Source organism: Xyrauchen texanus, chromosome 34, assembly GCF_025860055.1.
Source record: "Xyrauchen texanus isolate HMW12.3.18 chromosome 34, RBS_HiC_50CHRs, whole genome shotgun sequence".
NCBI lineage: Eukaryota > Metazoa > Chordata > Actinopteri > Cypriniformes > Catostomidae > Xyrauchen > Xyrauchen texanus.
This window is the reverse complement of record NC_068309.1, coordinates 32668709-32691993: the sequence shown is the minus strand read 5'-3', so window position 1 is coordinate 32691993 and position 23285 is coordinate 32668709. Positions and strand designations below refer to the sequence as shown.

Sequence of the window (23285 nt, the reverse complement as noted above, 5' to 3'; positions counted from 1 at the left end):
CATCGCGCATGACCAACCGACCAATCAGTTTCCCAGCCTCTCAAATACAAAGCGTCCGTTTTGCGTTCTCAGTCCGCCCACATTGGAATCCCGCAACACTATTGGCCGAAAGACCTGTCAATCACGGGATTATCCGCTTCATGGTAGGTTGGAACGGACGCCGAAGCTGAAGAATGAGAAGCGCGTTTTAAACGCCCAAGCAGGAACTCGCAATTAACGCGTTTTGTCTTATCATCATCATTAGGGAGGAGCAGTATGACGACGTCGTCATGAGAGGCGCGCGACAATTCTTTGGAAGCACTTGACTGACAGATCACGCCAAAATAAATTCTGGGCTCATTTGTTTCTGCGGATTGGCATTTATAGTGCTTTGGGATGCATTTGGGATTTTTTTGAGGCAGCATCCGTTTCCGAGTAGAGCTATGTAGTTTCCACTCATATGCCGTTTATAATTAGTTGAAGGTTCTTTGCATCCAGCTCAACTGCACCCGTATTGCACTCCCTGCATTACATTGTTTTGGCTTTGGAGTTGGAGTAAGTATGGGATTGCCTGCTCTAGAGTTCAGCGACTGTTATTTGGACAGCCCGCAATTTCGAGAGAGGCTCAAGTCTCATGAACTGGAGCTGGAGAAGACCAACAAGTTCATCAAGGAGCTTATTAAGGATGGGAAAGCTTTAATTCAAGCACTCAAAAGTAAGATACAGTTTGTTTGTTTGTTTGTTTGTTTGTTTGTGATTGTGGTCTTGTTGTGGGGAATGACATCATAGTTGCATGCACTTTGTTGTCTTGTGTAATAAACAGACTATTACAGATTAATAAACAATCTGTTTTTGATTCATATACAGCCAGCTAGTTTTGCTTTCTATGAAAACATGACAGAATATTATTATTATGTAATATTATTCTTGCTTTATAACTACTGTACTGTGACTGATATTTTAAGTGAGGTGGTGTTTGAAAAAAAAATCACCATTCATTTGAATAATGTATCACTTATAAGTTGAAATAGCTTACAATTGTCCCCGAAAGTAAAATGCCTGACTGTTATTTCATTAGAAAACATAATAGTAAATCCAAGTGGCATCTGAAAAGAAATAATGCTAAACCTTTATTCAAAACAAACTTCACTTTTCTGAGCTGGTCACAATGTAATTTGTTGATGTACAGGATGTAGTCAGTTCCCATTAAGTTCACACAGGTGTGTAGAGGTTAGAAATAAAAAAACAATTGGTCCTAAATGTAATACAAGCCCTACATTGAATAACTTTTTGTCCCAAATGAACTGTATGTACAACAGACAAACGGTACCAATTAACATTATTTCGTCAACAGTACTAATATCAATACACTGGCTATCATTAGCTATCAAAAATGATTGCATGAAAATTATACAGTGGCAAGAAGAAGTAGGCCTATGTGAACTCTTTGGAATTACCTGCATTTATGTATAATTTTGTCTTAAAATCTGATTTTCATGTAAGTTACAGTAATGAACAAAACACAATGTGTTTTTAATTAATAACACACACATTATTGTATTGTTCTTGGTCATATTGAATACATCATTCAAACATTCACAGTGTAGGTTTTAAAAAGGTTGTGAACCACTAATGACGTCAACAAAGCTAATTAGAGTCAGGAGTTGGCACACCTGGCATCCAGTTAAAGAAACTAAATTGGAGGTGTGGGTTAGAGCTACTTTGACTTGTAAAAAGAACCCAAACATTTAGAGCTTAGTATTCACAAGAAGCATCTGCTGACGTGGACCATGCTTTGCAAAAAAGAGATCTCAGAAGACCTACTGCACGATTTGGACAAAAAATAGTGTTGTGATTATTTAGAAAAATATTGCGATTTGAACTGCGATTATAATATACAAATATATATATATATATATATATATATATATATATATATATATATATATATATATATATGTTCAAGTGTCAAAAGGCTACTGGGGTTTCCACACTTGAGTCCTTTTATTTTAATTTTATTTTGATTAATTGTGCAGCCCTACCTATTATCAATACTTGTTGCTTTGCCACAGTGACGTTACAAAAAAAAAGGGTTACAAAGTTATCTCAAAGATCTTAGATATTCATCTGTCCACAGTTAAACAAATTGTTTATAAATGGAGACGATTAAGTACTGTGGGTACTCTCCCTAGAAGTGGCCATCTAGCCAAGATGACTTAAAGCGGTTGCACACTGGACGCGTCTGGCGGACAACATGCTGCGTTCTAACAATTGTTTTCTATGAATGAACACACACTGCCATAGGTGGGCGCTGCACCTCTGACTCTGGATGTTGATAACATTTTTGGCATGCTACAGAGCACAACTCGCATATTTTCCATTAAATTTGTCCCAAATCATTATCAATGGACATATATTATTTACTCTAGCCTTTTTCCTTCTTGAAGAAGGCAAAAACTTTGGTAACTTTTGTGTGTGTACTGTCGGCCACCTGAACCACATCGACGTGTCTTAAGGTAAAAAAAGAACTCTAGAGAAACAGCTAAAGACTTCATCATTGGAACTGGTTAACGTCTCTGTTCATGAGTGTACTATACGTACAACATTAAACAGGCATGGCATCCAAGGCAGGACACCACGAAGGAAGCCGCTGCTTTCCAACAAAACATTGCTGCGTGCCTGAAGTTTGCCAAAGATCATCTTGACACTCCATACCGCTACTGGGAAACTGTTGAAAACTAATGGACTGATGAAACTAATGTTTAATTGTTTGGGAAGATCACACAGCACTATTTATGGTGTAAAAGGAGCACCACATACCAACATGAAAACATCATCCCAACAGTGAAGTATGGTGGAGGGAGCATTAGGATTTGGGGGACAGCTTTGGGGCCTGGACCACTTTCCATCATCGAGGGAAAAAATACGTTTATCAAGATATGCTACAGGGTAATGTCAGGGTGGCTGTGCACCAGCTGAAGCTCAGCAGAAGTTGGGTGATTCAGCAGGACAATGACCCTAAACATTGAAATAATTCCATTACAGAATGGCTTAAAAAGTAAATCCACATTTTGGAGTGACCCAGTCAGAGCTCAGACCTTTGTGGAGTGGTGGTGGTGCAGTGGTCTAAGCACTGAACTGGTAATCTGGTAATCAGAAGGTTGTTGGTTCAATCCCCACAGCCACCACCATTGTGTCCTTGAGCAAGGCACTTCACTCCAGGTTGCTCTGGGGGGATTGTCCCTGTAATAAGTGCTCTGTAAGTCCCTGTAATAAGTGCTCTGTAAGTCGCTTTGGATAAAAGCATCTGCCAGATGCATAAATGTAAATGTAAATGTAAATGTAAATGTTAACCCAATAGAGATGCTCTGGGATGACCTCAAAAGAGCCATTCACACCAGACATCCTATGAATATGGCTCAGCTGAAGCAGTTCTGTGAGGAAGAATGGTTCAAAATTCCTTCTGAACATTGTTCTGGTTTAATCCGCAGCTATCGGAAACGCTTGGTTGAGGTTAATGCTGCAAAAGGAGGATCGACCAGTTATTAAATCCAAGGTTCACTTACATTTTCCACAGCACTGTGATTGTTTAGTGGGATGTGCTCAATAAAGACATGAATGATTATAATTGTTTGTGTGTTGTTAGCTTAAGCACATTAAGACATGTTTTTGTCTATACTTGCTACTTGATGAAGATGAGATCACATTAAATGACCAATAAATGGAGAAAACCAGCTAATTCCAAAGGGTTCAAATACTTTTTCTTGCAAATGCATCTAGGTAATGACTAATTGATTCAAACTCTTAAACTAGGTTACCTAAAATATACCAAAAACAGTGGTAATATATATATATATATATATATATATTGTATATATGTACAGCAGGACCAACAATTATTCCATTTAAGACCTTTATTACAGTTAGGAACACAATTTATTACATCTAGGACATTTATAACTTTTAGGGCCTTTATTCCATTAAGCACCAATTATTATTACATTTAGGGCCTTTATTATATTTAGAACCTGAATTTATTACATCTAGGACTAGGGCTGTACGATTTGGACAAAAGTCATATTGCGATTTGAACAGCGATATGATAAAAACTAAAAATAATAAGTGATTCCGTTTGACCAAAAATGTATCATATTTTTCCCATGTTGTACTGGAATAAAAAGACTTGAGCTACTATTCGAGGGTTCACATTTTAGCCACAAATATACAAATAAAACAGTGAAACGTGGAAAAAAGCTGTTTTAGCCCACTATTCATCATAAATATTTTTTGGAACCCAGTCAACTTGAATATTATATTATTCTATTACTATAATATTCTATTAATTATTATTATTATCCATTTGACATTTGTGCCCTTTACAGGTGTCCTTGTAGAATAACCACAGACGTATTCAGCACATTTACTATGGACATGCTACAATAACATTTGATAAAAAGAAAGTTCCACAATACTTTTTTCTTCATTTTTAGCTCTATATCTATTGGTTTTATTTGAAACCTAACAAACATCTTTTTGTGAAAATTGTTGCTCTTTAAAGTAAACACAACTTGGTTTGTTGTTTTGTTTTATAGCTCAATGACATTCATACATTTTTAAATGTGGCTTAAGTGTCCACTGTATCTGCCGTAGAGAATCTGTTCTGTCACACGACCTCCCTCAGTTATACACACTGCCTGAAATTCCCACTCCACTCCCCATTTCCTTTCAAAACAAACACACTTGCCCCAGCTGAATGAGAGCGTACTGGAACTCACAGTCAGTTTGACTTGAAAGCAAATGGGCTCTCGTCAATTTACAGTGTGTAAAACCATGAGCCATGTCCTAAGACATAAGGTGTGTCCCAACTTCCGAATTTAAACCTTATTTTCCATGTCAGACAACCTTGTAAGAATAAGACAACCCTGTCTTATTTTCCATTTAAAAATGTCTAAAAATCCTTAAAACAAGATACATTTACTTGAGAAGCAACATATAAGATATTTAGACTTGCTTTAAGAGAATGTATCTTAAATATAAGTGTATTTAGAATATTAATGTATTTTTTCACTTGGTTAAACTTCTGCGAATGCAGTAAAGACAATATATACTTATATTCAAGATATATTCTCTAAAATTCTAAATATCTTATATGCTGCTTCTCAGGTGAATGTATCTTTTTTTAAAGGATTTTTTGAGATTTTAAAATATTTGTATTTTTAATATTATATTCAACATTCTCAGATAAAAAAAATAATCTGCAGTATATCTGCTATGTTGTTTTAAAGGAGTTTTAGATATTTATATTGGAAAACAAGCCAAAACAAAAACAAATCAAAACATATTTTGTTGCAGTGTATAATGTTTGATAATCTTTAACTCACAAAAAAACAAACTATCTTGTATTAATAAAGCTTTGTATTGCCAATTATCTTCACGAAAAGAAATGTACAGTGACACATATATTATGATTCAATAAATCACGAGCCATCACGTTATAATCTAGCTGCATTAAGTGTACACGCTCAAGGGACGAGCGTCCCCGTGACAGTGTTCATTAGCCGTGTGCAGTTTCAGACTCATAGAAGAGGCTCTGAACACAGAGAATAGTCATCAAACGACTATTCGACAACGAAAATATTTGTTGACAGTTTCTTATTGTCGACTTTCTTGATAACATATGTATGGTATTATATATATAATTTAGAGATGTGGACTCAATCAGTTAAAATGCGTATTTTTATATGTAGTGTAATTTGTACGCATGTTAAATTTAGGAGGGAATATAGGGTCTTGAAATATGTGAGCTATGAACTAAATTAAACTGGTAACTTAATAACCAGGTTGCCTTGCATTCTAATGAAGGACATACAGTTTGAATAATGTTGGAGTACATTTAAAAGTTGAAAAAATTGAAACATGAATCGTCCATAAGTTTGATAAAACTAATTTTTTTTGCCATATCGCCCAGACCTAATATATAGTGGTGAATTTCAGCACTTTTAAAATCTGCTATTAATCAAAATGAACTACAAAGAATTATGCGATTAATCATGTTTAAAAATTGTAATCGACTGACAGCACTATTTGAACATCTTTCTTACTCGTGAAAACTAATGTTCAAATATCTAAAGTTCGCATTTTTACTTGTTGTAATTCAATTGTTTGGAATTACACAAATGCACACTGTAAATTGAATATGTGTAACAATACAGAGAACAGAGCTGCGCACGTTGAGTAAGCATGTGCAGACTATTTATTCATTTAATTAAATCGCAGCCTTTGCAGTTTGATAATCTTGGTTTCTATTTTATTTTGATTGCGAATCGTTCAGCCCTATTCTCTACAACAACATGAATGGCTGCTCAATATTGCTGTGTCACTGCTGTGAGCTGTGTTTGATTGATGACCCCAAAGCTGCTATAGTTGTTGAGCTGTGACTCATTCACAAACAACAGGCTTCAACCGGGTTGGACAAACCTCAACAGATTGCCCCCTGAAAATTACCTACTGATTCATTTTAGGGCTGGGTGATATGTCTTAAAAAATTAAATCTCGATATTTTTCAGCCTAATGACAATTTTTGAAATATATCTTAATAATTTTGTATTTGCTCTAAAATGGCTAAAAGGTTGTTGTTGTTTTTTATAAATCAGAGGAACCGTCATCATCCAACCAAAACAGCCATTATAGCCAAGTAGATTCAATATTTTAAAGACATTAAATAAAAATCTATTTAAAAAGAATTAATTTTTCATTAAATAAACACAAGGGAGAATGAAATTCAATACTTTTTTATTGATATGACTTTATATTTATGTTTAATTTAAAAATATACATAGTAGCTTAATAAAAAGCGTTATTTAAAATATCCTTCAATTGTTTTTAATAATACATTTTTGTGAATGAACAAGGAGTGCAAAGCTACTTCAATTACTTATTTTTGAAACCCAGTTGAACATTGCATAATACAAAATTATTACTGTGGGACACGTCAGGTTGATTTTTATAATATAATTCTGAATTATCATTATTCTTCTGAATATTAGATTTGCATTATACAACAGTAATATATTTCTGCCCTGTTTACTTCACCTCCACCTTGGGCTTTTATTTTGACACCGAAAATGCTGTCGTATTCACTTCAACTTTACAAGGAGCTTTTATTTTGACACAGAAAAGGCAATGTGTATTTGATAGTTTACAATGTCCCGCATTTCCTGAAAAACTGTAATCTTTTCTGTTATTCGATGCCGTGTTTGTAGATTTGTATAATAATTTGTAGTGTTTACTAATGTTTGGAATTGTGCGAATGCTTCAACCTACATTACTTTGATTTCACAATGCACGTGAACTGATCCTAGTGTGCCGCCATGCATCAGCGCATCACTGGTTTGTTCTGAATCACACACAGATCTTGTTATCTGTCTTTAAATCACAGCCTTTTGTGCATTATCACCAACTCGCCATTTTGATGTAATTTTAGTTAATTGTGCAGCCCTGGAGGATCGTGAAATTAGTTAAAAATCATTAGCAAAATCATCTTGATTATATAGTTAATATTCTATATATTGCCCAGCACTAATTCCTTTCAAAAAGTTGACCCCCACTGAAGGTCATTCATTGTATAATTCACACACTGCTTAGAGGAAGTGGAGGACATGTTTCCTCTTGGTGGATGAATTTGTTTTCACACTACACATACAGATTAACATATCATGTGAAACAAAGAAACACCCGTGTGTGTGTGTGTGTGTGTGTGTGTGTGTGTGTATGTTTGCATGGTTTGTGCTCCATTTAGAGTGAGGTTAAAGTCCGCATGTAATCAAAATTGACCCTATTTACTTTGTTAGTGCACATTACTAGTCTTGTGGTGAACAATTCATCCGTGCAGAAAAACAATTGTTGGTCTTCGTAATCTTCAATCAAAATCTGAAATTTAGCTTCGTTAGTATCAGTTTGACAGCTTGGGCAGAACTACCTTTAACCACACCCCTTCAACCACCAGTCGACAGCGAGTAAAAAAGATGCATAACAAAGAGAGATGGCGATGAGATGCGTTTTAGGTTATGGTTCTCCCAAAACCCTTTTCCCAATCCCCTAAATACCCTGGTCTCCTATGTGCTCCTGCTCCTCGTTCTCCTCTGCCTGCTGCAAACAAATTCTTCCCCATCGAAAGCGATTGCTGGCGGTGTGTCAATCGGCGAGTAGTCGTCCACAACTGATTGTAAATTTGCGTACAGATCTGCCTCCATTTCTGTATGGAACGCCTACTTTTTGGGATCCAATCAATTCCCAGTGCATAATATCAAGCCTCGCCCTCTATTTTTTCTTATTCAATATTCCTTTTCACTCGGAAATATGTCATGATACTAAAGTAAAGTCGATCGCAACTTCCGTTACACGCAGACTTTAAAGGAAAATTAGGTGAGCCTGGGTTGATAATTATTGTCACTATAATCTTAGACCTCCGTATCGAAGGCAATTTATAAGAGCTGACATTATGTTCTCTTTAAGTAGACTTCAGTCTGTCATGTTGAGCATGAGTGAAGCTGGAATATTGTTTGTAGGATTATGACATATCCTCTTTAAGAAGGATTCTATGAGATTACAACAGCATAACACCCCAGATTAATCAATCAAGGTTCTTTGATGGAAGCTCTCCATTAGTTGTTCATCAATAGAAGCAGTGATGTTGCTTTAAAGGGGTAATTTCATGAGTAATCGAAGGAGGTCTTTCTACTATAAAAAAAACTGTTAATATCAAAACTCAAAACTTAATTCCCAATGCAATAAAAGCATTTACTGAAACATCCTGAAAAAATGCCTTGTTCTCTACTTCCGTGACTAGCCTATGTCATTTGGGATACATTAATTCATGACTGCCTCTACAGGGAAAAAAACATTAAGACCTACTTAAAAGCATCGCGCCCTTGGCCCCACCCACTGACGCTTCATTTCACTGAGAGTGAAGGACAAACAGCTTTCCTTGACTTGAACCACTTGACTTGACTTGACAAGGTCTACTGTGGCCTCACTATTACTCAGGGATGTGATTAATATCTCAGGGGGTTAATATTTCATCAGGCCTTAATATCAAGAATGCATTACTGATACTCTTCACCCAAACAAGTGTTATTCAACCTTCCCTTACATGGCACAAATGTTGCTTTAGCACTTTAATGTTGCATTTTTGTCACATGCCGCGAGTGAAAATGTGTGCTGCTTTCAGCCTGATCCCTTTCTCTTAAGGCACATGCTGAAGAATGTTCTCTTGCAAGAAATGCAAACTATCAATGGGGATCACTGGTTGTGGTGCGGAAGACAGAGTTGCAAAATATTGGTTGGCAAGTTACTGTGGTTGTTTTTACACTTTAGTCCTCTTTAAACCTTCGTGTGCCTACAGTTTTCATGTGAGTGAAAAAAAATCTGATTTGGGCCAACTCAGCTGTGGTGTGAACGTAGGCTTTATTGTTCCAGGCGAATGGACAATTTCAAGTTCAGGGATTAATCACCTCACCTGTCTACACTGGACGCGTCCGTTCATGCGACACGCTGCAGAAGCTTGAGCCTGTCTGCAGTGGACGCGTCAATGCGAATGTTCTAAAGTGGTCCATTTGTCTTGATGGCAGTAGTGCCAGCACGTGCAGCGCAAAATAGATGGGGCAACCGTTTATTGTCGGTGCGACGTGCTCGTTGGTGGAGTGCGCACAGCACATTTTCCTTTTTTTTATCCTTTGGTGATTTCATACGTGATTACTAAACAACAAAGTGGACCCATCTGGACTATTTTGGATTATTTTTGTATATATTCATGCATTAGACAAATGTCTTTGTCTGCTTGATACATATCTCGGGCCACTTTTATAAGACGTGGTGTCAAGTTACAACTCTGAAGAGGAGAAACTATTCACTCCCATTCAGCTGCTGCCTCTTGCTGTCTTAAGCACAAATGCATCATGGACGCCCATCTGCGCTATTTTTAATGGTTGGTGGATGAAAACATGCACTGGATAGACGTCTTTGACCATTTAGATGTGTTTTCCAACGATGTGCATTTCAGTTCAGGATAATACTGGAAACTGGATGTGGATGTGTCTTTAGCGTATTTCAGCATGAATTGCATGTTTTTTGGGCTCATATCAATGTAGATTGCTTGTGAACCAGCCATTATATGATTGAAGCTTTGCAAAGGAACTGTTATTGATGGATGGGGCAGTTAAAAAGTCTTGGAGCCGATCAAAAACATAAGTTAAATGTTCAGTTCATGAATGTTTCAAATGTCTTGACTGTTTGATAGTTTAATGGTGCTGACATCCTGTTTACATCGGGTGCGTCCGTTGATTCGACGCCATGGTTTGAGGCTGTCTACACTGGGCGCGTCGACACAAACTTTCTAAACCATTTATTTGTGTTGTTGGCAGTAGTATCTGAATAATTCATTATGCTTTAAATGTGCACTAAGTAATTTTTTTATGCATGTTGTCTTGAACATACACTACAACCTAGTGGCATGGAAGCAGCATCATTCAAAATCGTTTGGTTACGTATGTAACCTCCGTTCCCCGAGGGAGGGAACGACACGTTGTGTCGGAGAAGCGACACTAGGGGTCTCTCTTGAGCGCTTTTCACCTCTGATCTTATTGAAAAGGGCCAATGGGAGTTGGCAGTCGGTATTTGCATACCCCGCCCCGGACATACGGGTATTTAAGCGGGGCAAATACGGGAGTTCATTCAGGATTTTTCTGAGGAAATGGAAATGGTCCGGCCACAACAGTGGCTCGGTTCAGCGACATGGCAGAGGAAAGACACAACGTGTCGTTCCCTCCCTCAGGGAACGGAGGTTACATACGTAACCAAACGTTCCCCTTCTGTCGCTCTCTCCACGTTGTGTCGGAGAAGCGACACTATGGGACCCATTCCAATCTTGCCATGCGCTGAACCTTGTACGTGGACCGCCGATACAGAGGCGGGCAGGGATTTCATCCAGTGCCACGCATCGTCTGTACCTGGCTGCACGTACCCTTCCCCAATGCCCCATAAGAACATCGGAGTCCTTCTAGTTACCCTGGGAGGGGAACAAGGCGATGTTTGTCAACATGGGAACGGGCCAGCCTGGCTGGGCCTCTTTTCTCTCTATGTTTCTAGCATAGAGCAATCACGGCCGGGGCCCTTACACGCATATAGGGAAGGGGGTCTTACCCAGACCCTGCGGAGAACACACCTGCCCTTTTTCTTGGGGACCCGGAGGGCTGGGGAGGAATCGACCAGGGGCCCGACTCGGAGTGGGGCGCCCTGGAAGAAGGCGCACTACTTTACCTTGACGTCAGGAAAAGGGCACTGGGCGCAAGCGATCCACCCGGCCGGTCGGTCTACGTGTTACCGAGTTCTACGGGTTCGGACCTGAGAAAACACGAGACGCAACCGACTCAACGCGGAGGTTGTAAAACCTCGCGAAGGTGTTGGGTGTTGCCCAACCCGCGGCTCTACAGATGTCTGCTAGGGAGGTGCCCTTGGCCAGTGCCCACGAGGACGCAACACCCCTTGTTGAGTGAGCTCGGACCCGTAAGGGTAGGGGCATGGCCTGGGTGTGATAAGCCAGTGTGATGGCATCGACAACCCAGCGGGCGAGCCTCTGTTTGGAGACGGCATTCCCTTTCTGCCGTCCCCCAAAGCAGACAAAGAGCTGCTCAGAGCGTCTGGTGCTCTGTGTGCGGTCCAGGTAAATATGCAGGGCGCGCACTGGACACAGCAACGAAAGGGCTGGGTCTGCCTCCTCCCGGGGCAGCGCTTGCAGGTTCACTACCTGATCTCGGAATGGTGTGGTAAGAACCTTGGGCACATAGCCCAGTCGTGGTCTTAGGATCACAGACGTATCTGCCGGACCGAACTCCAGGCAAGTGTCGCTGACAGAGAACTCTTGCAGGTCCCCGACCCTCTTAATGGAGGTGAGCGCGATCAGCAGGGCCGTCTTAAGAGAGAGGGCCCTGAGTCCAACTGATTCGAGCGGCTCGAAGGGAGGTCTCTGGAGTCCTGCCAAGACTACCGAGAGATCCCAGGAGGGAACTAGGCCTGGCCGGGAGGGATTCAACCTCCGGGCGCCTCTCAGGAACCTGAGGATCAGGTCGTGCTTACCCAAAGACTTGCCGTCTACAGGATCGTGGTGGGCGGCGATAGCGGCAACATACACCTTGAGGGTGGACGGGGACAGCCTCCTGTCCAGCCTCTCCTGTAGGAACAGAAGCACTGACCTAATCACGCATCTCTGCGGGTCTTCGGCTCGGGAAGAACACCAATCTGCGAACAAGCGCCACTTTAGGGCGTAAAGGTGCCTGGTAGAGGGGGCTCTGGCTTGGTTGATGGTATTCACAACGGTCGCCGGTAAGCCGGCTAGCTCTTCCGCGTCCCGTCCAGGGACCAGACGTGGAGGTTCCAGAGGTCTGGGTGTGGGTGCCAGAGCGTTCCCCGTCCCTGAGAGAGGAGGTCCTTTCTCAGGGGAATTCGCCAGGGAGGAGCTGTCGCGAGGAGCCTGAGTTCCGAGAACCAAGTCCGAGTGGGCCAGTAGGGGGCCACCAACGTGACTTGCTCCTCGTCCTCCCTGACCTTGCACAGCACCGGTGCAAGAAGGCTCACTGGGGGAAATGCGTACTTGCGCAGCCCCGAGGGCCAGCTGTGTGCCAGCGCGTCTGTCCCGAGGGGAGCCTCTGTTAGGGCGTACCAGAGCGGGCAGTGGGAGGTTTCCTGGGTGGCGAACAGGTCTACCTGGGCCTTGCCAAACCGTTCCCAAATCAGCTGGACCGACTGGGGGTGAAGCCTCCACTCCCCGCCGGGCAGGCGTTGTCGTGATAGCGTGTCCGCTACGACGTTGAGCTTGCCGGGGATGTGAGTGGCACTCAGCGACTCCAGTCGCTGCTGGCTCCATAGGAGGAGACGGCGGGCAAGTTGTGACATGTGGCGGGAGCGTACGCCGCCTTGGCGATTTATGTACGCCACCACCGTGGTGCTGTCCGATCTCACGAGGACATGTTTGTCCCGAACTAACGGGAGGAACTTCCTGAGAGCAAGAAGGACGGTCAGCAACTCCAGGCAATTGATGTGCCAACGCAGCGGGGCCCCTTTCCAATGGCCCGCTGCTGCGTGCCCGCTGCACACGGCACCCCACCCGGACCGGGAGGCGTTGGTTGTGACCAGGACGTGTCGGGACACCTGCTGCAGGGGCACTCCTGCCCGTAAAAAGCAGAGGTCTGTCCAGGGTCTGAGTGTTTTGAGGCAGGCGGGGGTGATCCTTACCCGATGCGTGCCGCGGTGCCATGCTTGTCTCGGGACTCGAGTCTGGAGCCAGTGCTGGAGTGGTCTCATATGCATCAACCCCAGCGGCGCGACCGCCGCGGAGGACGCCATATGCCCCAGGAGCCTCTGGAAAATTTTAGAGGGACCACTGTGCCTGGCTTGAAGGAAGCGAGGCAGTCCAGCACCGACTGAGCACGCTCGCTCGTGAGACGTGCTGTCATTGAGACTGAGTCTAACTCCAACCCGAGAAAAGAGATGCTGTGAACCGGAGTGAGCTTGCTCTTTTCCCAGTTGACCTGAAGCCCCAAGCGGCTGAGGTGCCGGAGCACCTGGTCTCTGTGTGTGCATAGTAACTCTCGAGAGTGTGCTAGGATGAGCCAGTCGTCGAGGTAGTTGAGAATGCTGATGCCGGCTACTCGTAGCGGGGCAAGGGCCGCCTCTGCGACTTTCGTGAAGACGCGAGGGGACAGAGACAGGCCGAAGGGGAGGACTTTGTACTGAAACGCCTGGCCGTCGAACGCGAACCGTAGGAAGGGTCGGTGTCGTGGCAGAATTGAGACGTGGAAGTACGCGTCCTTCAGGTCCACCGCTGCGAACCAATCTAGATGCTGAACGCCAGCCAGAATATTTCTCTGTGTAAGCATTTTGAACGGGAGTTTTAACAAGGCCCGATTGAAAACTCGTAAGTCCAGGATTGGTCGTAAGCCGCCGCCTTTCTTGGGTACAATGAAGTAAGGGCTGTAGAAACCCTTCCTCATTTCGGTTGGAGGGACGGGCTCTACCGCGCCCTTGGCTAAGAGGGTCGCGATTTCCGTGCGCAGGGAACTGGTGTGCTCGCCGTGTACTGCGGAAAAGCGGACGCCCCTGAAGGGGGGCGGGAGCCGGGCAAACTGAATTGCGTAACCGAGTCGAATGGTCCGGTGCAGCCAGCGTGATGCGTTGGGAAGCATGGCTTTCGCTTCCCAACGCATCACGCTGGCTGCACCGGCGCAAAGCTCTGCGCTAGGGGCACCAAAGGGACGAGTATTTTGGACGTACCCGGCGGGGCCTCGCAGCGGGGCGGAACAGGTAATGCAGCGTCGGGCGGCTCCGTTGCGGCCTGAGGCTGAGGTGCTGAGAATAGACTCAAAGCACTTACCTTGCTCCGCGCGCCCGGCAGAGGGCGGGTTCTTGACTGAGGAGGAGGTGTGATGTTGGCGTCCTCTGGACTCGTCTGAACCGGCCGGCCGGGGGACAGTCGTTTGCAGGCGGAAGGCGGGATCGCCGCGTCCGGTGTACCGGGACTGTTGTGATCTGAAAGCACATTGCCGTGAAAACGGCATTTGCGGGCCAGGTGACCCAGAGGCAAAGGAAATAGCTCTTTTATTGAGAATGTGGGTACCACAGCCCCCGTCAGGGGGTGTGGCAAATGAAAAAACAAAGGATTCTCCTCCCGGCCCTCCACCGGGGGACGGAGCGGTCTTACCACCTCCGGAGCTAACGTCTTCGGCTCTGGGTCGGCTGTCTCAGGAACGCTTGGGAGCCTTCCGGGTCCTGGAGGGGGTTCGTGAGACAGGGGGCGTGCGCCGCCTGCGGAGTGCTCGACGCTGGGGCTGAGAGCTGGGCCCGGGTTGAGGCGGAGCAGGAGCTGGTTTCCTCGCAGGGGGACGCCCTCGGCGGGCAGACGGGGTAGGGCCCGTAGCGGCAGGTCTGCGGCGGGGCATGATGTGCGAAATGGCCTCCGTCTGCTTCTTCACCGCGGAGAACTGTTGGGCGATGTCCTCGACGGTGTCACCGAAAAGGCCAATCTGGGAGACAGGTGCGTCCAGGAAGTGGTTTTTGTCAGCCTCACGCATCTCAACCAGATCGAGCCAAAGATGGCATTCCTGGACCACTAGGGTGGCCATCGTCTGTCCGAGTGCCTGCGTTGTGGCCTACGTCGCTCTCAGGGCGAGGTCGGTCGCTGAGCGCAGTTCCTGCAGCACATCAGGATCAGGTCCACCCCCGTGCATGTTTCTGAGAGCTTTGGCCTGGTGGACTTGCAGGAGGGCCATCGCATGCAGGGCGGAGGCAGCGCGTCCAGCCGTAGTGTAGGCCTTCGCGTTAAGCGAGGATGTTGTCCTACAGGGCTTGGATGGGAGTACAGGGCGACCCCGCCAGGAGGTAGGGCTACCGGGGCATAGATGGTGCGCAACTGCCCTATCAACCTGGGGAATCGCGTCGTACCCGTGGCGCTCTCCGCCGTCGAGGGTGGAGAGAGTGGAGCGGGTGGCACCTAGACGAGCGGAGAGCGGGGCTCTCCACGTAGACGTCAGCTCATCGTGCACCTCCGGGAAGAAAGGGACCGGGGGGATGCGAGGCCGCGAACGGTGCGCTGCCCCCAGGAACCAATCATCCAACCGAGAAGGCTGTGGGGAGGATGGAGGGTTCCAGTCCAACCCCACGCTCAAGGCGGCCCGGGCAAGCATGTCGGACATCTGAGCGTCGGCCTCAGCCTGGGCCTGCTGGCCCGAAGGCGGCAGTCCAGGGGAGTCCTCAGCATCAGACACCACACTCTCCGATGCAGCGGCAAGCTCATCTGCTTCGGACTCGGGAGGATAGACAGCCGGGCCGTGAGGCGAGCCGCTATCGCCGCGAGCGTGGACGGAGACCAGCGAGCGTGTCGGGGAACGGGAGGTTCGCGGGGGGCTACCCGGCGAAACTGCACCCGCTGCCGCCCCCAAATCGCCCCCAGTGCCAACCGCACCATCCTTAATCCCGTGGGAAGAAGGAGCAATGCGGGGTGCAGCTGGGGTGGCTTGCTTTCTGTTGAAAGCGAGCCGCGACCGCAACATGTTCATGGTCATGTTCTCGCAGTGAGAACATGGACCATCCACAAACGCCGCCTCGGTGTGATCGCGGCCCAAACACACGAGACAGCGCCTGTGGCCATCTGAAGCAGAGAGCACTCTACCGCATCCAGGAACGACACAGGGGCGGAAAGGCATCTTGAAAAAGACGCGTCCTTAAAAGGACGTTCAACGCTGCTGTGTTTGCTCTTTTAGAGAAAATTACTCTTTTAGTAAAAAACTCTTTTAATACACAGTGTGTGTGTGTACGTGTCTGCGCTGTCGAAGCGCTCAGGGGCAACAATGCACGCCGTGCACTGAGAAGGAGAAAGCCGCTGTTGTGCGCCGTCAAGATCCAACAGCATGCAGATCGTCAGAGGAAAACAGGAACGTTTAAGTGGCGTGTAACTCGCAGCAAACTGCAGACAGACTATCGGCTCCGAAGAAATTTTCTGAATGAACTCCCGTATTTGCCCCGCTTAAATACCCGTATGTCCGGGGGCGGGGTATGCAAATACCGACTGCCAACTCCCATTGGCCCTTTTCAATAAGATCAGAGGTGAATATCGGCGCTCAAGAGAGACCCCTAGTGTCGCTTCTCCGACACAACGTGGAGAGAGCGACAGAAGGGGAACAATAGTTTTCGGTTACTGATAACATTGTAGAAATGTAGTATACAAAGTCAGCTATGATTAAATTAATCCATAAGTGAAATAACAGAGAGGTCACTGAGATTAAGTGAGTAGTATTCGACTGGTCATGTGATCTCAACATGGCAGCCCCCATGAGTGGACCCTCTCCATGTAGAATAAAACAGCTAGAGACTTTATGTCTTGTGAGTGCTCATGATGTTTCAATATTGCTTAATTAAATTTTTTAAGGAGTACAATTTTTTAAATAGGAAAACTAAATATAAATGAATGTTGAGTGGCAAAAAAACTTGCCTGAATGTCTTACAGTAATTCACAGCTTCTTTGAAGTGTCAAGAAACCAAAATGTGTGGAATAGAGGCAATTTATTGTTTGATGGTTGCATGTTTGTGGTTTTGGAAAAGCATGTTCTTATTTCATTTTGAAAAATGCAAAGCCTTCAGCTAATGGGTTGTGTTTCAGGAACGCAATTCCACATTATCCATGTATTGGTCTCGCATACACATTCTGTCTGCCTACAACTTCCTGTTTTAGTTCATTGCTCCACAATGGAGTGGCCTGTTTTACCAAAACACACTATGAACTGCTACAAATCAGGCTAGTGGTTTAGTGATGTTTTTACAACACACTAACTTTACATCTGCATGCTGTAAAATACAGACATCTCAATAAGAATCTGGACTTACGGTGACAAAGTATTTTCCCTTTAATGTGGAAACAGAACCCCCATAAATGTAGATGGAGATGGATCTCCAGGCTTATTGTTTTGAAGCAGGTCTGTGGACTTATATGAACTTTGCTTGAACATGACTTGTGTTGACTCAGGGACTCCTGCAGGTTTCATTGGTAAGCCCTGCCAGTGCTTTTTAATTACGGAGTCAGCCACAGCAGTCAGGTCTTAAGGAACCCTGTGCGGTTTGGAAACTTGCTCAGCTTGTGTGAAGTATTGTGTGCGTATGCCACAGCTTAAGTTCTGTTACACATTAAATTGCTCTTTTTTTAACATGCTCCTGCTGTACCATAAAAGTTAATGAGTTGGAGGGCAGAGAGAGGACACAGGAGATGTTTTCCTGGATTGCTTCACATGTCTTCAGTGCTGTCCAGCTGGACGTGAAATGCATGTTGCTACCTGCACAGGAAATTATTCCAGCAGTTCAGTGAGTTTAAAGGTATAAAAGGCCCAAAAGAGGCTTTTTAGTTCCAAAGTTTGAGAGACTAACTCGTATTTCTTAAATTGCATCTAAAATGTGTTCACCTACACACTATGCACTCTCTAGTGTACGCGTATGTGAACGGTAGTATAGTTCTCAAATAGAGCACTAAAACATTTTTTATCACTGTTTTTTAATTAGAGGAAGATCAAGTGATCATCAAGGGATATTTTTGATTGTTTAGCCTATTTATTTAAGAGGAACATATAAAAGATGTTTTACACGTGGTGGGCTGTATATATAGATTCCCATTAACTTGTTATTGTTTCATCCTGTGTTGTGTGGGGACAGAATAACAAATGCGAATCTGCACATATGACTTATTATACTAAACAATGTTGGGATGATGGTTAATTCTCCAGTGTTATCAATTCTGTTTTCTTTAGACAAGGTCTAAAAGTTGATGTTTAATTTAAATACATACTAGTAATCCATCTTAAGCAGAGACAACTATTAGTATGTTAAATTTCCCCAAAAGGTGTAAAAACTGTGGCACTGTGGTGCTATTAATTATTGATTAGTTTGTTTGAGCTAGAGGTCAACCGATTGTGGATTTTGCCAAAACCGATAACCAAGGTAACAGAAAGGCCATTAACTGATTAATCGGCTGATATCAGCTGATTAATCAGTTAATGCCCTTTCCGTTACCTTGGTTATATATATATATATCTATATATATATAGATATATATATAGATATATAAATTAAATCGATTTATAAAATTATATGACAGGTGTGCCAAATTTTATCCTTTGATACTGTTCTCCCTTTGGTCGAGCACCTACAATGAGCTTTGTTACCATTGGATGTGCATGATTTTGGTTTATTTCCTATTATGATAGTCATAGATATTGAGGCTGCAAGATAAAACAAAAAGCAGTTTTTGAAGATGCAAAAATACAACCAAAAGCAGTTTTGTGTGCAACCAAAATCCCAATAATAACCAGAAAAATTACGATTTGGTGCATAATGCTGAACTTTTAACTATAAACAAGCAAGAAATACACTGGGGAGTATGAAGAGTGCCGATAGTTGCTATAAAGTATTGAAGTATAAAACCGATATATCGGTCTACCTCTAGTTTGAGCCTCCCAAATAGTCAGAGACAGCAACATAAACTACGTTTCCATCTAAGGATTCTTTTAGCGCATCATAATAAAGCTGATGGAAACACAAATTCTTGCTTAAAAAGTGTAGACATAATATATTTCTGTTTAACTCTAGCGCATAAACTCTATGTCGATACTTCAAGTGTTGTGGAAAAACTGGTTTGGAAACACTTTTTGTCGAGAAAATTGGCATTAACGCAAAATATAGTGCCACATGACCGAATTTACCCCAATAATTAGCCTGCGTTAATCATGATGACAAGGTATACATCCTTGAAAGCCAATTTATTGTACATGAAGCATCACTCGCACTGTTATGGATTGATTTTAACAGCAGATCCGATGCTGTAAACATGACACTCCAGGAGTGCCATCACAAATATCTCATATCATGCACCTGTCATCGCCAAGTGCACGGAGAACAAATGAATGGCCACTCTCTGCGATTTATTTAATCATGGTAGACATCCATTTATTTATTAAAGTTTCTTTTCCACACCATTCAAAATAAAGATGGCAGTCTTGGCCCACAAGACAAAAAAACATAATTTCTATGCACAAAGATGGTTTAAATGAAAAATAAATACACAATACTAGAAGAAAATCTTTCATGTATTTTTTGGAACACTAACATATAGCCCAATTCTATACAAATGTTGTTTAGCTTACTTTTAGAAAAATGCTAGCAAAAGTTACCCCGTTCTGTAGACTAAAAAAGTCGGCTGAATGGCATTCTCAGAAAAGACTATAAACTATCATATTAATGAGTCATTTTGATGCATATACAGCTTTTTGATATAAAATGCATATTAGATTGAGAATGTGCACTCCCTCTAATACCAACAGGCTTTGACTAGCAATAGCAAGTTGCAAATAATGGTTGATGTGCTGTTGTTATTGGCTATTTAAAAACAAACAAAAACTTTATTTGTTCTTGTCCCAACTTCTAGTTTCAGTAGGAAATACTTACATACATATACACTCACCTAAAGGATTATTAGGAACACCATACTAATACTGTGTTTGACCCCCTTTCGCCTTCAGAACTGCCTTAATTCTACGTGGCATTGATTCAACAAGGTGCTGAAAGCATTCTTTAGAAATGTTGGCCCATATTGATAGGATAGCATCTTGCAGTTGATGGAGATTTGTGGGATGCACATCCAGGGCACGAAGCTCCCGTTCCACCACATCCCAAAGATGCTCTATTGGGTTGAGATCTGGTGACTGTGGGGGCCATTTTAGTACAGTGAACTCATTGTCATGTTCAAGAAACCAATTTGAAATGATTCGAGCTTTGTGACATGGTGCATTATCCTGCTGGAAGTAGCCATCAGAGGATGGGTACATGGTGGCCATAAAGGGATGGACATGGTCAGAAACAATGCTCAGGTAGACCGTGGCATTTAAACGATGCCCAATTGGCACTAAGGGGCCTAAAGTGTGCCAAGAAAACATCCCCCACACCATTACACCACCACCACCAGCCTGCACAGTGGTAACAAGGCATGATGATCCATGTTCTCATTCTGTTTACGCTAAATTCTGACTCTACCATCTGAATGTCTCAACAGAAATCGAGACTCATCAGACCAGGCAACATTTTTCCAGTCTTCAACTGTCCAATTTTGGTGAGCTCTTGCAAATTGTAGCCTCTTTTTCCTATTTGTAGTGGAGATGAGTGGTACCCGGTGGGGTCTTCTGCTGTTGTAGCCCATCCGCCTCAAGGTTGTGCGTGTTGTGGCTTCACAAATGCTTTGCTGCATACCTCGGTTGTAACGAGTGGTTATTTCAGGCAAAGTTGCTCTTCTATCAGCTTGAATCAGTCGGCCCATTCTCCTCTGACCTCTAGCATCAACAAGGCATTTTTAGCCCACAGGACTGCCGCATACTGGATGTTTTTCCCTTTTCACACCATTCTTTGTAAACCCTAGAAATGGTTGTGCGTGAAAATCCCAGTAACTGAGCAGATTGTGAAATACTCAGACCGGCCCGTCTGGCACCAACAACCATGCCACGCTCAAAATTGCTTAAATCACCTTTCTTTCCCATTCTGACATTCAGTTTGGAGTTCAGGAGATTGTCTTGACCAGGACCACACCCCTAAATGCATTGAAGCAACTGCCATGTGATTGGTTGATTAGATAATTGCATTAATGAGAAATTGAACAGGTGTTCCTAATAATCCTTTAGGTGAGTGTACATTCGTTGAGCCATTTCTTTATATAAATATTTCTAATAAACATGAGAGAGGCTAGTTTTCTAGTAAAGGAATGTTGTTATGATAGGTTTTGCATTCACAAGATCTAAATAAATCTGTAGCTAGTAAGGCAGATGAAATATTACCCAAACATTGTTGGAAAAATTCCACTTATCAGCTTTCAAAGAAAAATGGTCAGCATACAGATTTTCTTCAAAATGTCTTCGATGAACAATACTCCAGCACACAATGGAAATACAAACACAGGATTTGGCCTTGAGTGGTACATACAATATAATTCCATTCCATCTGATTTGTTTGATGGAGAGTAACCATAGTAAAAAATACTACATCTGTTTTGTATTTATGTAGTGACAATTATGAGACATTGTATAAATAGAAATTTGAACTTAATTTATTTAAAAGGTGTTTAAGACTGACTAAAAATGTGCAAGACATGACTTCACATGTTTTAATTTAATTGTATTTAATTAATTAAGTTGCTGTAGGGGAGGCCTGGGCTAATTGAAAATTTCTCAGGGTAGTTTTTTTTTTTTGTCAACTTCTTAACTTCATTGCCACATACTTAAAGTCTTGCTTACATTATTGTGTTTTGGGTACAACATACATTATTATTATTATTTTATTTGTTATTTTGCTTATACTACATTTAATAGTTTCAAGCTCTGTAAAAGTCACATAACACATGAAATCCTTTATAATATTTATGTGCAAGATGGAGCACATATGTATCTATTGTGTTCAGTATAGAATTTCATATGGATTTGTATATAGAAATCCTTACCATCATGGTTCAAGCTCAGTTTCATGTAATTACCCTAATAAAAATAAATCATTATTATTAGAATTAAAAAAATATATATATATATATAATTCCAGCTTTTGGTGATATTTAATGTATATTTAAACATTATGGCCTATGTACAGTGTTTGCTCTAAATTGGTTTAAAATAGTAATTTTGATGAAACCATCATTTCAACCAAACAGTCAATGTTGTACATTCATATAGATTTTTTTTTTAATGCAAGACATAATATGAAGTTCAAATTTAATTAAGAAAAATCAAAGCATGCCTTCAACACTGTTTTTCACCAAATAAACAAAAGGAAGATTGATATTTACTAATTTAAATTTACGCAATATTTAGCTATATAAATTGCACTACTTAAACGTTACAATTTTTAAACACTTAAGCTACCACACAGAGTCTTTTGCGAACATTTTGAACAATGAGAGCTTTGAATCTTCTTGGATTCTTTGCAATGTACTGTTTGAAGTGAATCACTGGATTGAATCAATCTTGTCGTTTTGCTAATGTTTTTTAAATCAGAGATGCTGTTAACATAATGCTCTCTTGATAAATGTCTTGATTTTGTCATACTCAAAACTAGTCTAATGGCATGAGCTTTTGGAAACTTAATGGCTAAACTGAAAGCACATTAAATTCACAATGTTGCTTAATTTTTTATTGCCAACAAACTGCAAATGCACCACAAATATATTATGTAATATATCACCCAGCTTTAATATTGATATACTAAAAATACCAGAGAATATTTAGCAGAGATGGGCCACTTCTGTTTAAATGAATGGGAGGAATTGTAACACTCAACCAAGAAGCTCTAGTGCCAGTGGTCAAAGGATGTAGAAAGGAAGTCCCGCCTTACAGGTAAAAGAGCCCATTGCCGTTTAGATACAGACATCACCTGTCAATCAATTTGCATGTGTGTTAGCTGTACAAGCCGGGAACATTGCATGTTTTAGTGTAATATGTGGTAAACAAGCACAAATAACGATTCCAATATTATCAAATGTTATTGCTGATTTGAAATATGTTCTTTGATTGTAATCTTGAACAACCATTTTTGAGATTTGTGGTGTTCCCCCTTTCAAGTAGATAGGAGCTGTACTGGCGTGACTGGAAATAGCCTCCCGAGAGCATTCCAAAGTTGGCCGACAGTGGACTGGCTTGCTAGAAAGACTTCATAATACACAGCGAAAATACAATAGTTGGCTAAAG

General features: G+C 42.6%; 1 protein-coding gene across 5 annotated transcripts in view; it reads left to right on the top strand.

Moving 5' to 3' along the window:
* The first annotated feature begins 201 nt into the window (after positions 1–201).
* LOC127628029 (rho GTPase-activating protein 26-like) overlaps positions 202–23285 on the top strand; it is a 123522-nt gene continuing 100438 nt past the window's right edge. For all 5 annotated transcript variants that reach the window (XM_052104683.1, XM_052104682.1, XM_052104684.1 and 2 more), the window contains exon 1: positions 202–694. In XM_052104683.1, coding sequence (XP_051960643.1) covers positions 541–694 — 154 coding nt within the window. In that variant the 5' untranslated portion in view covers positions 202–540. The remainder of the gene's footprint in view (positions 695–23285) is intronic.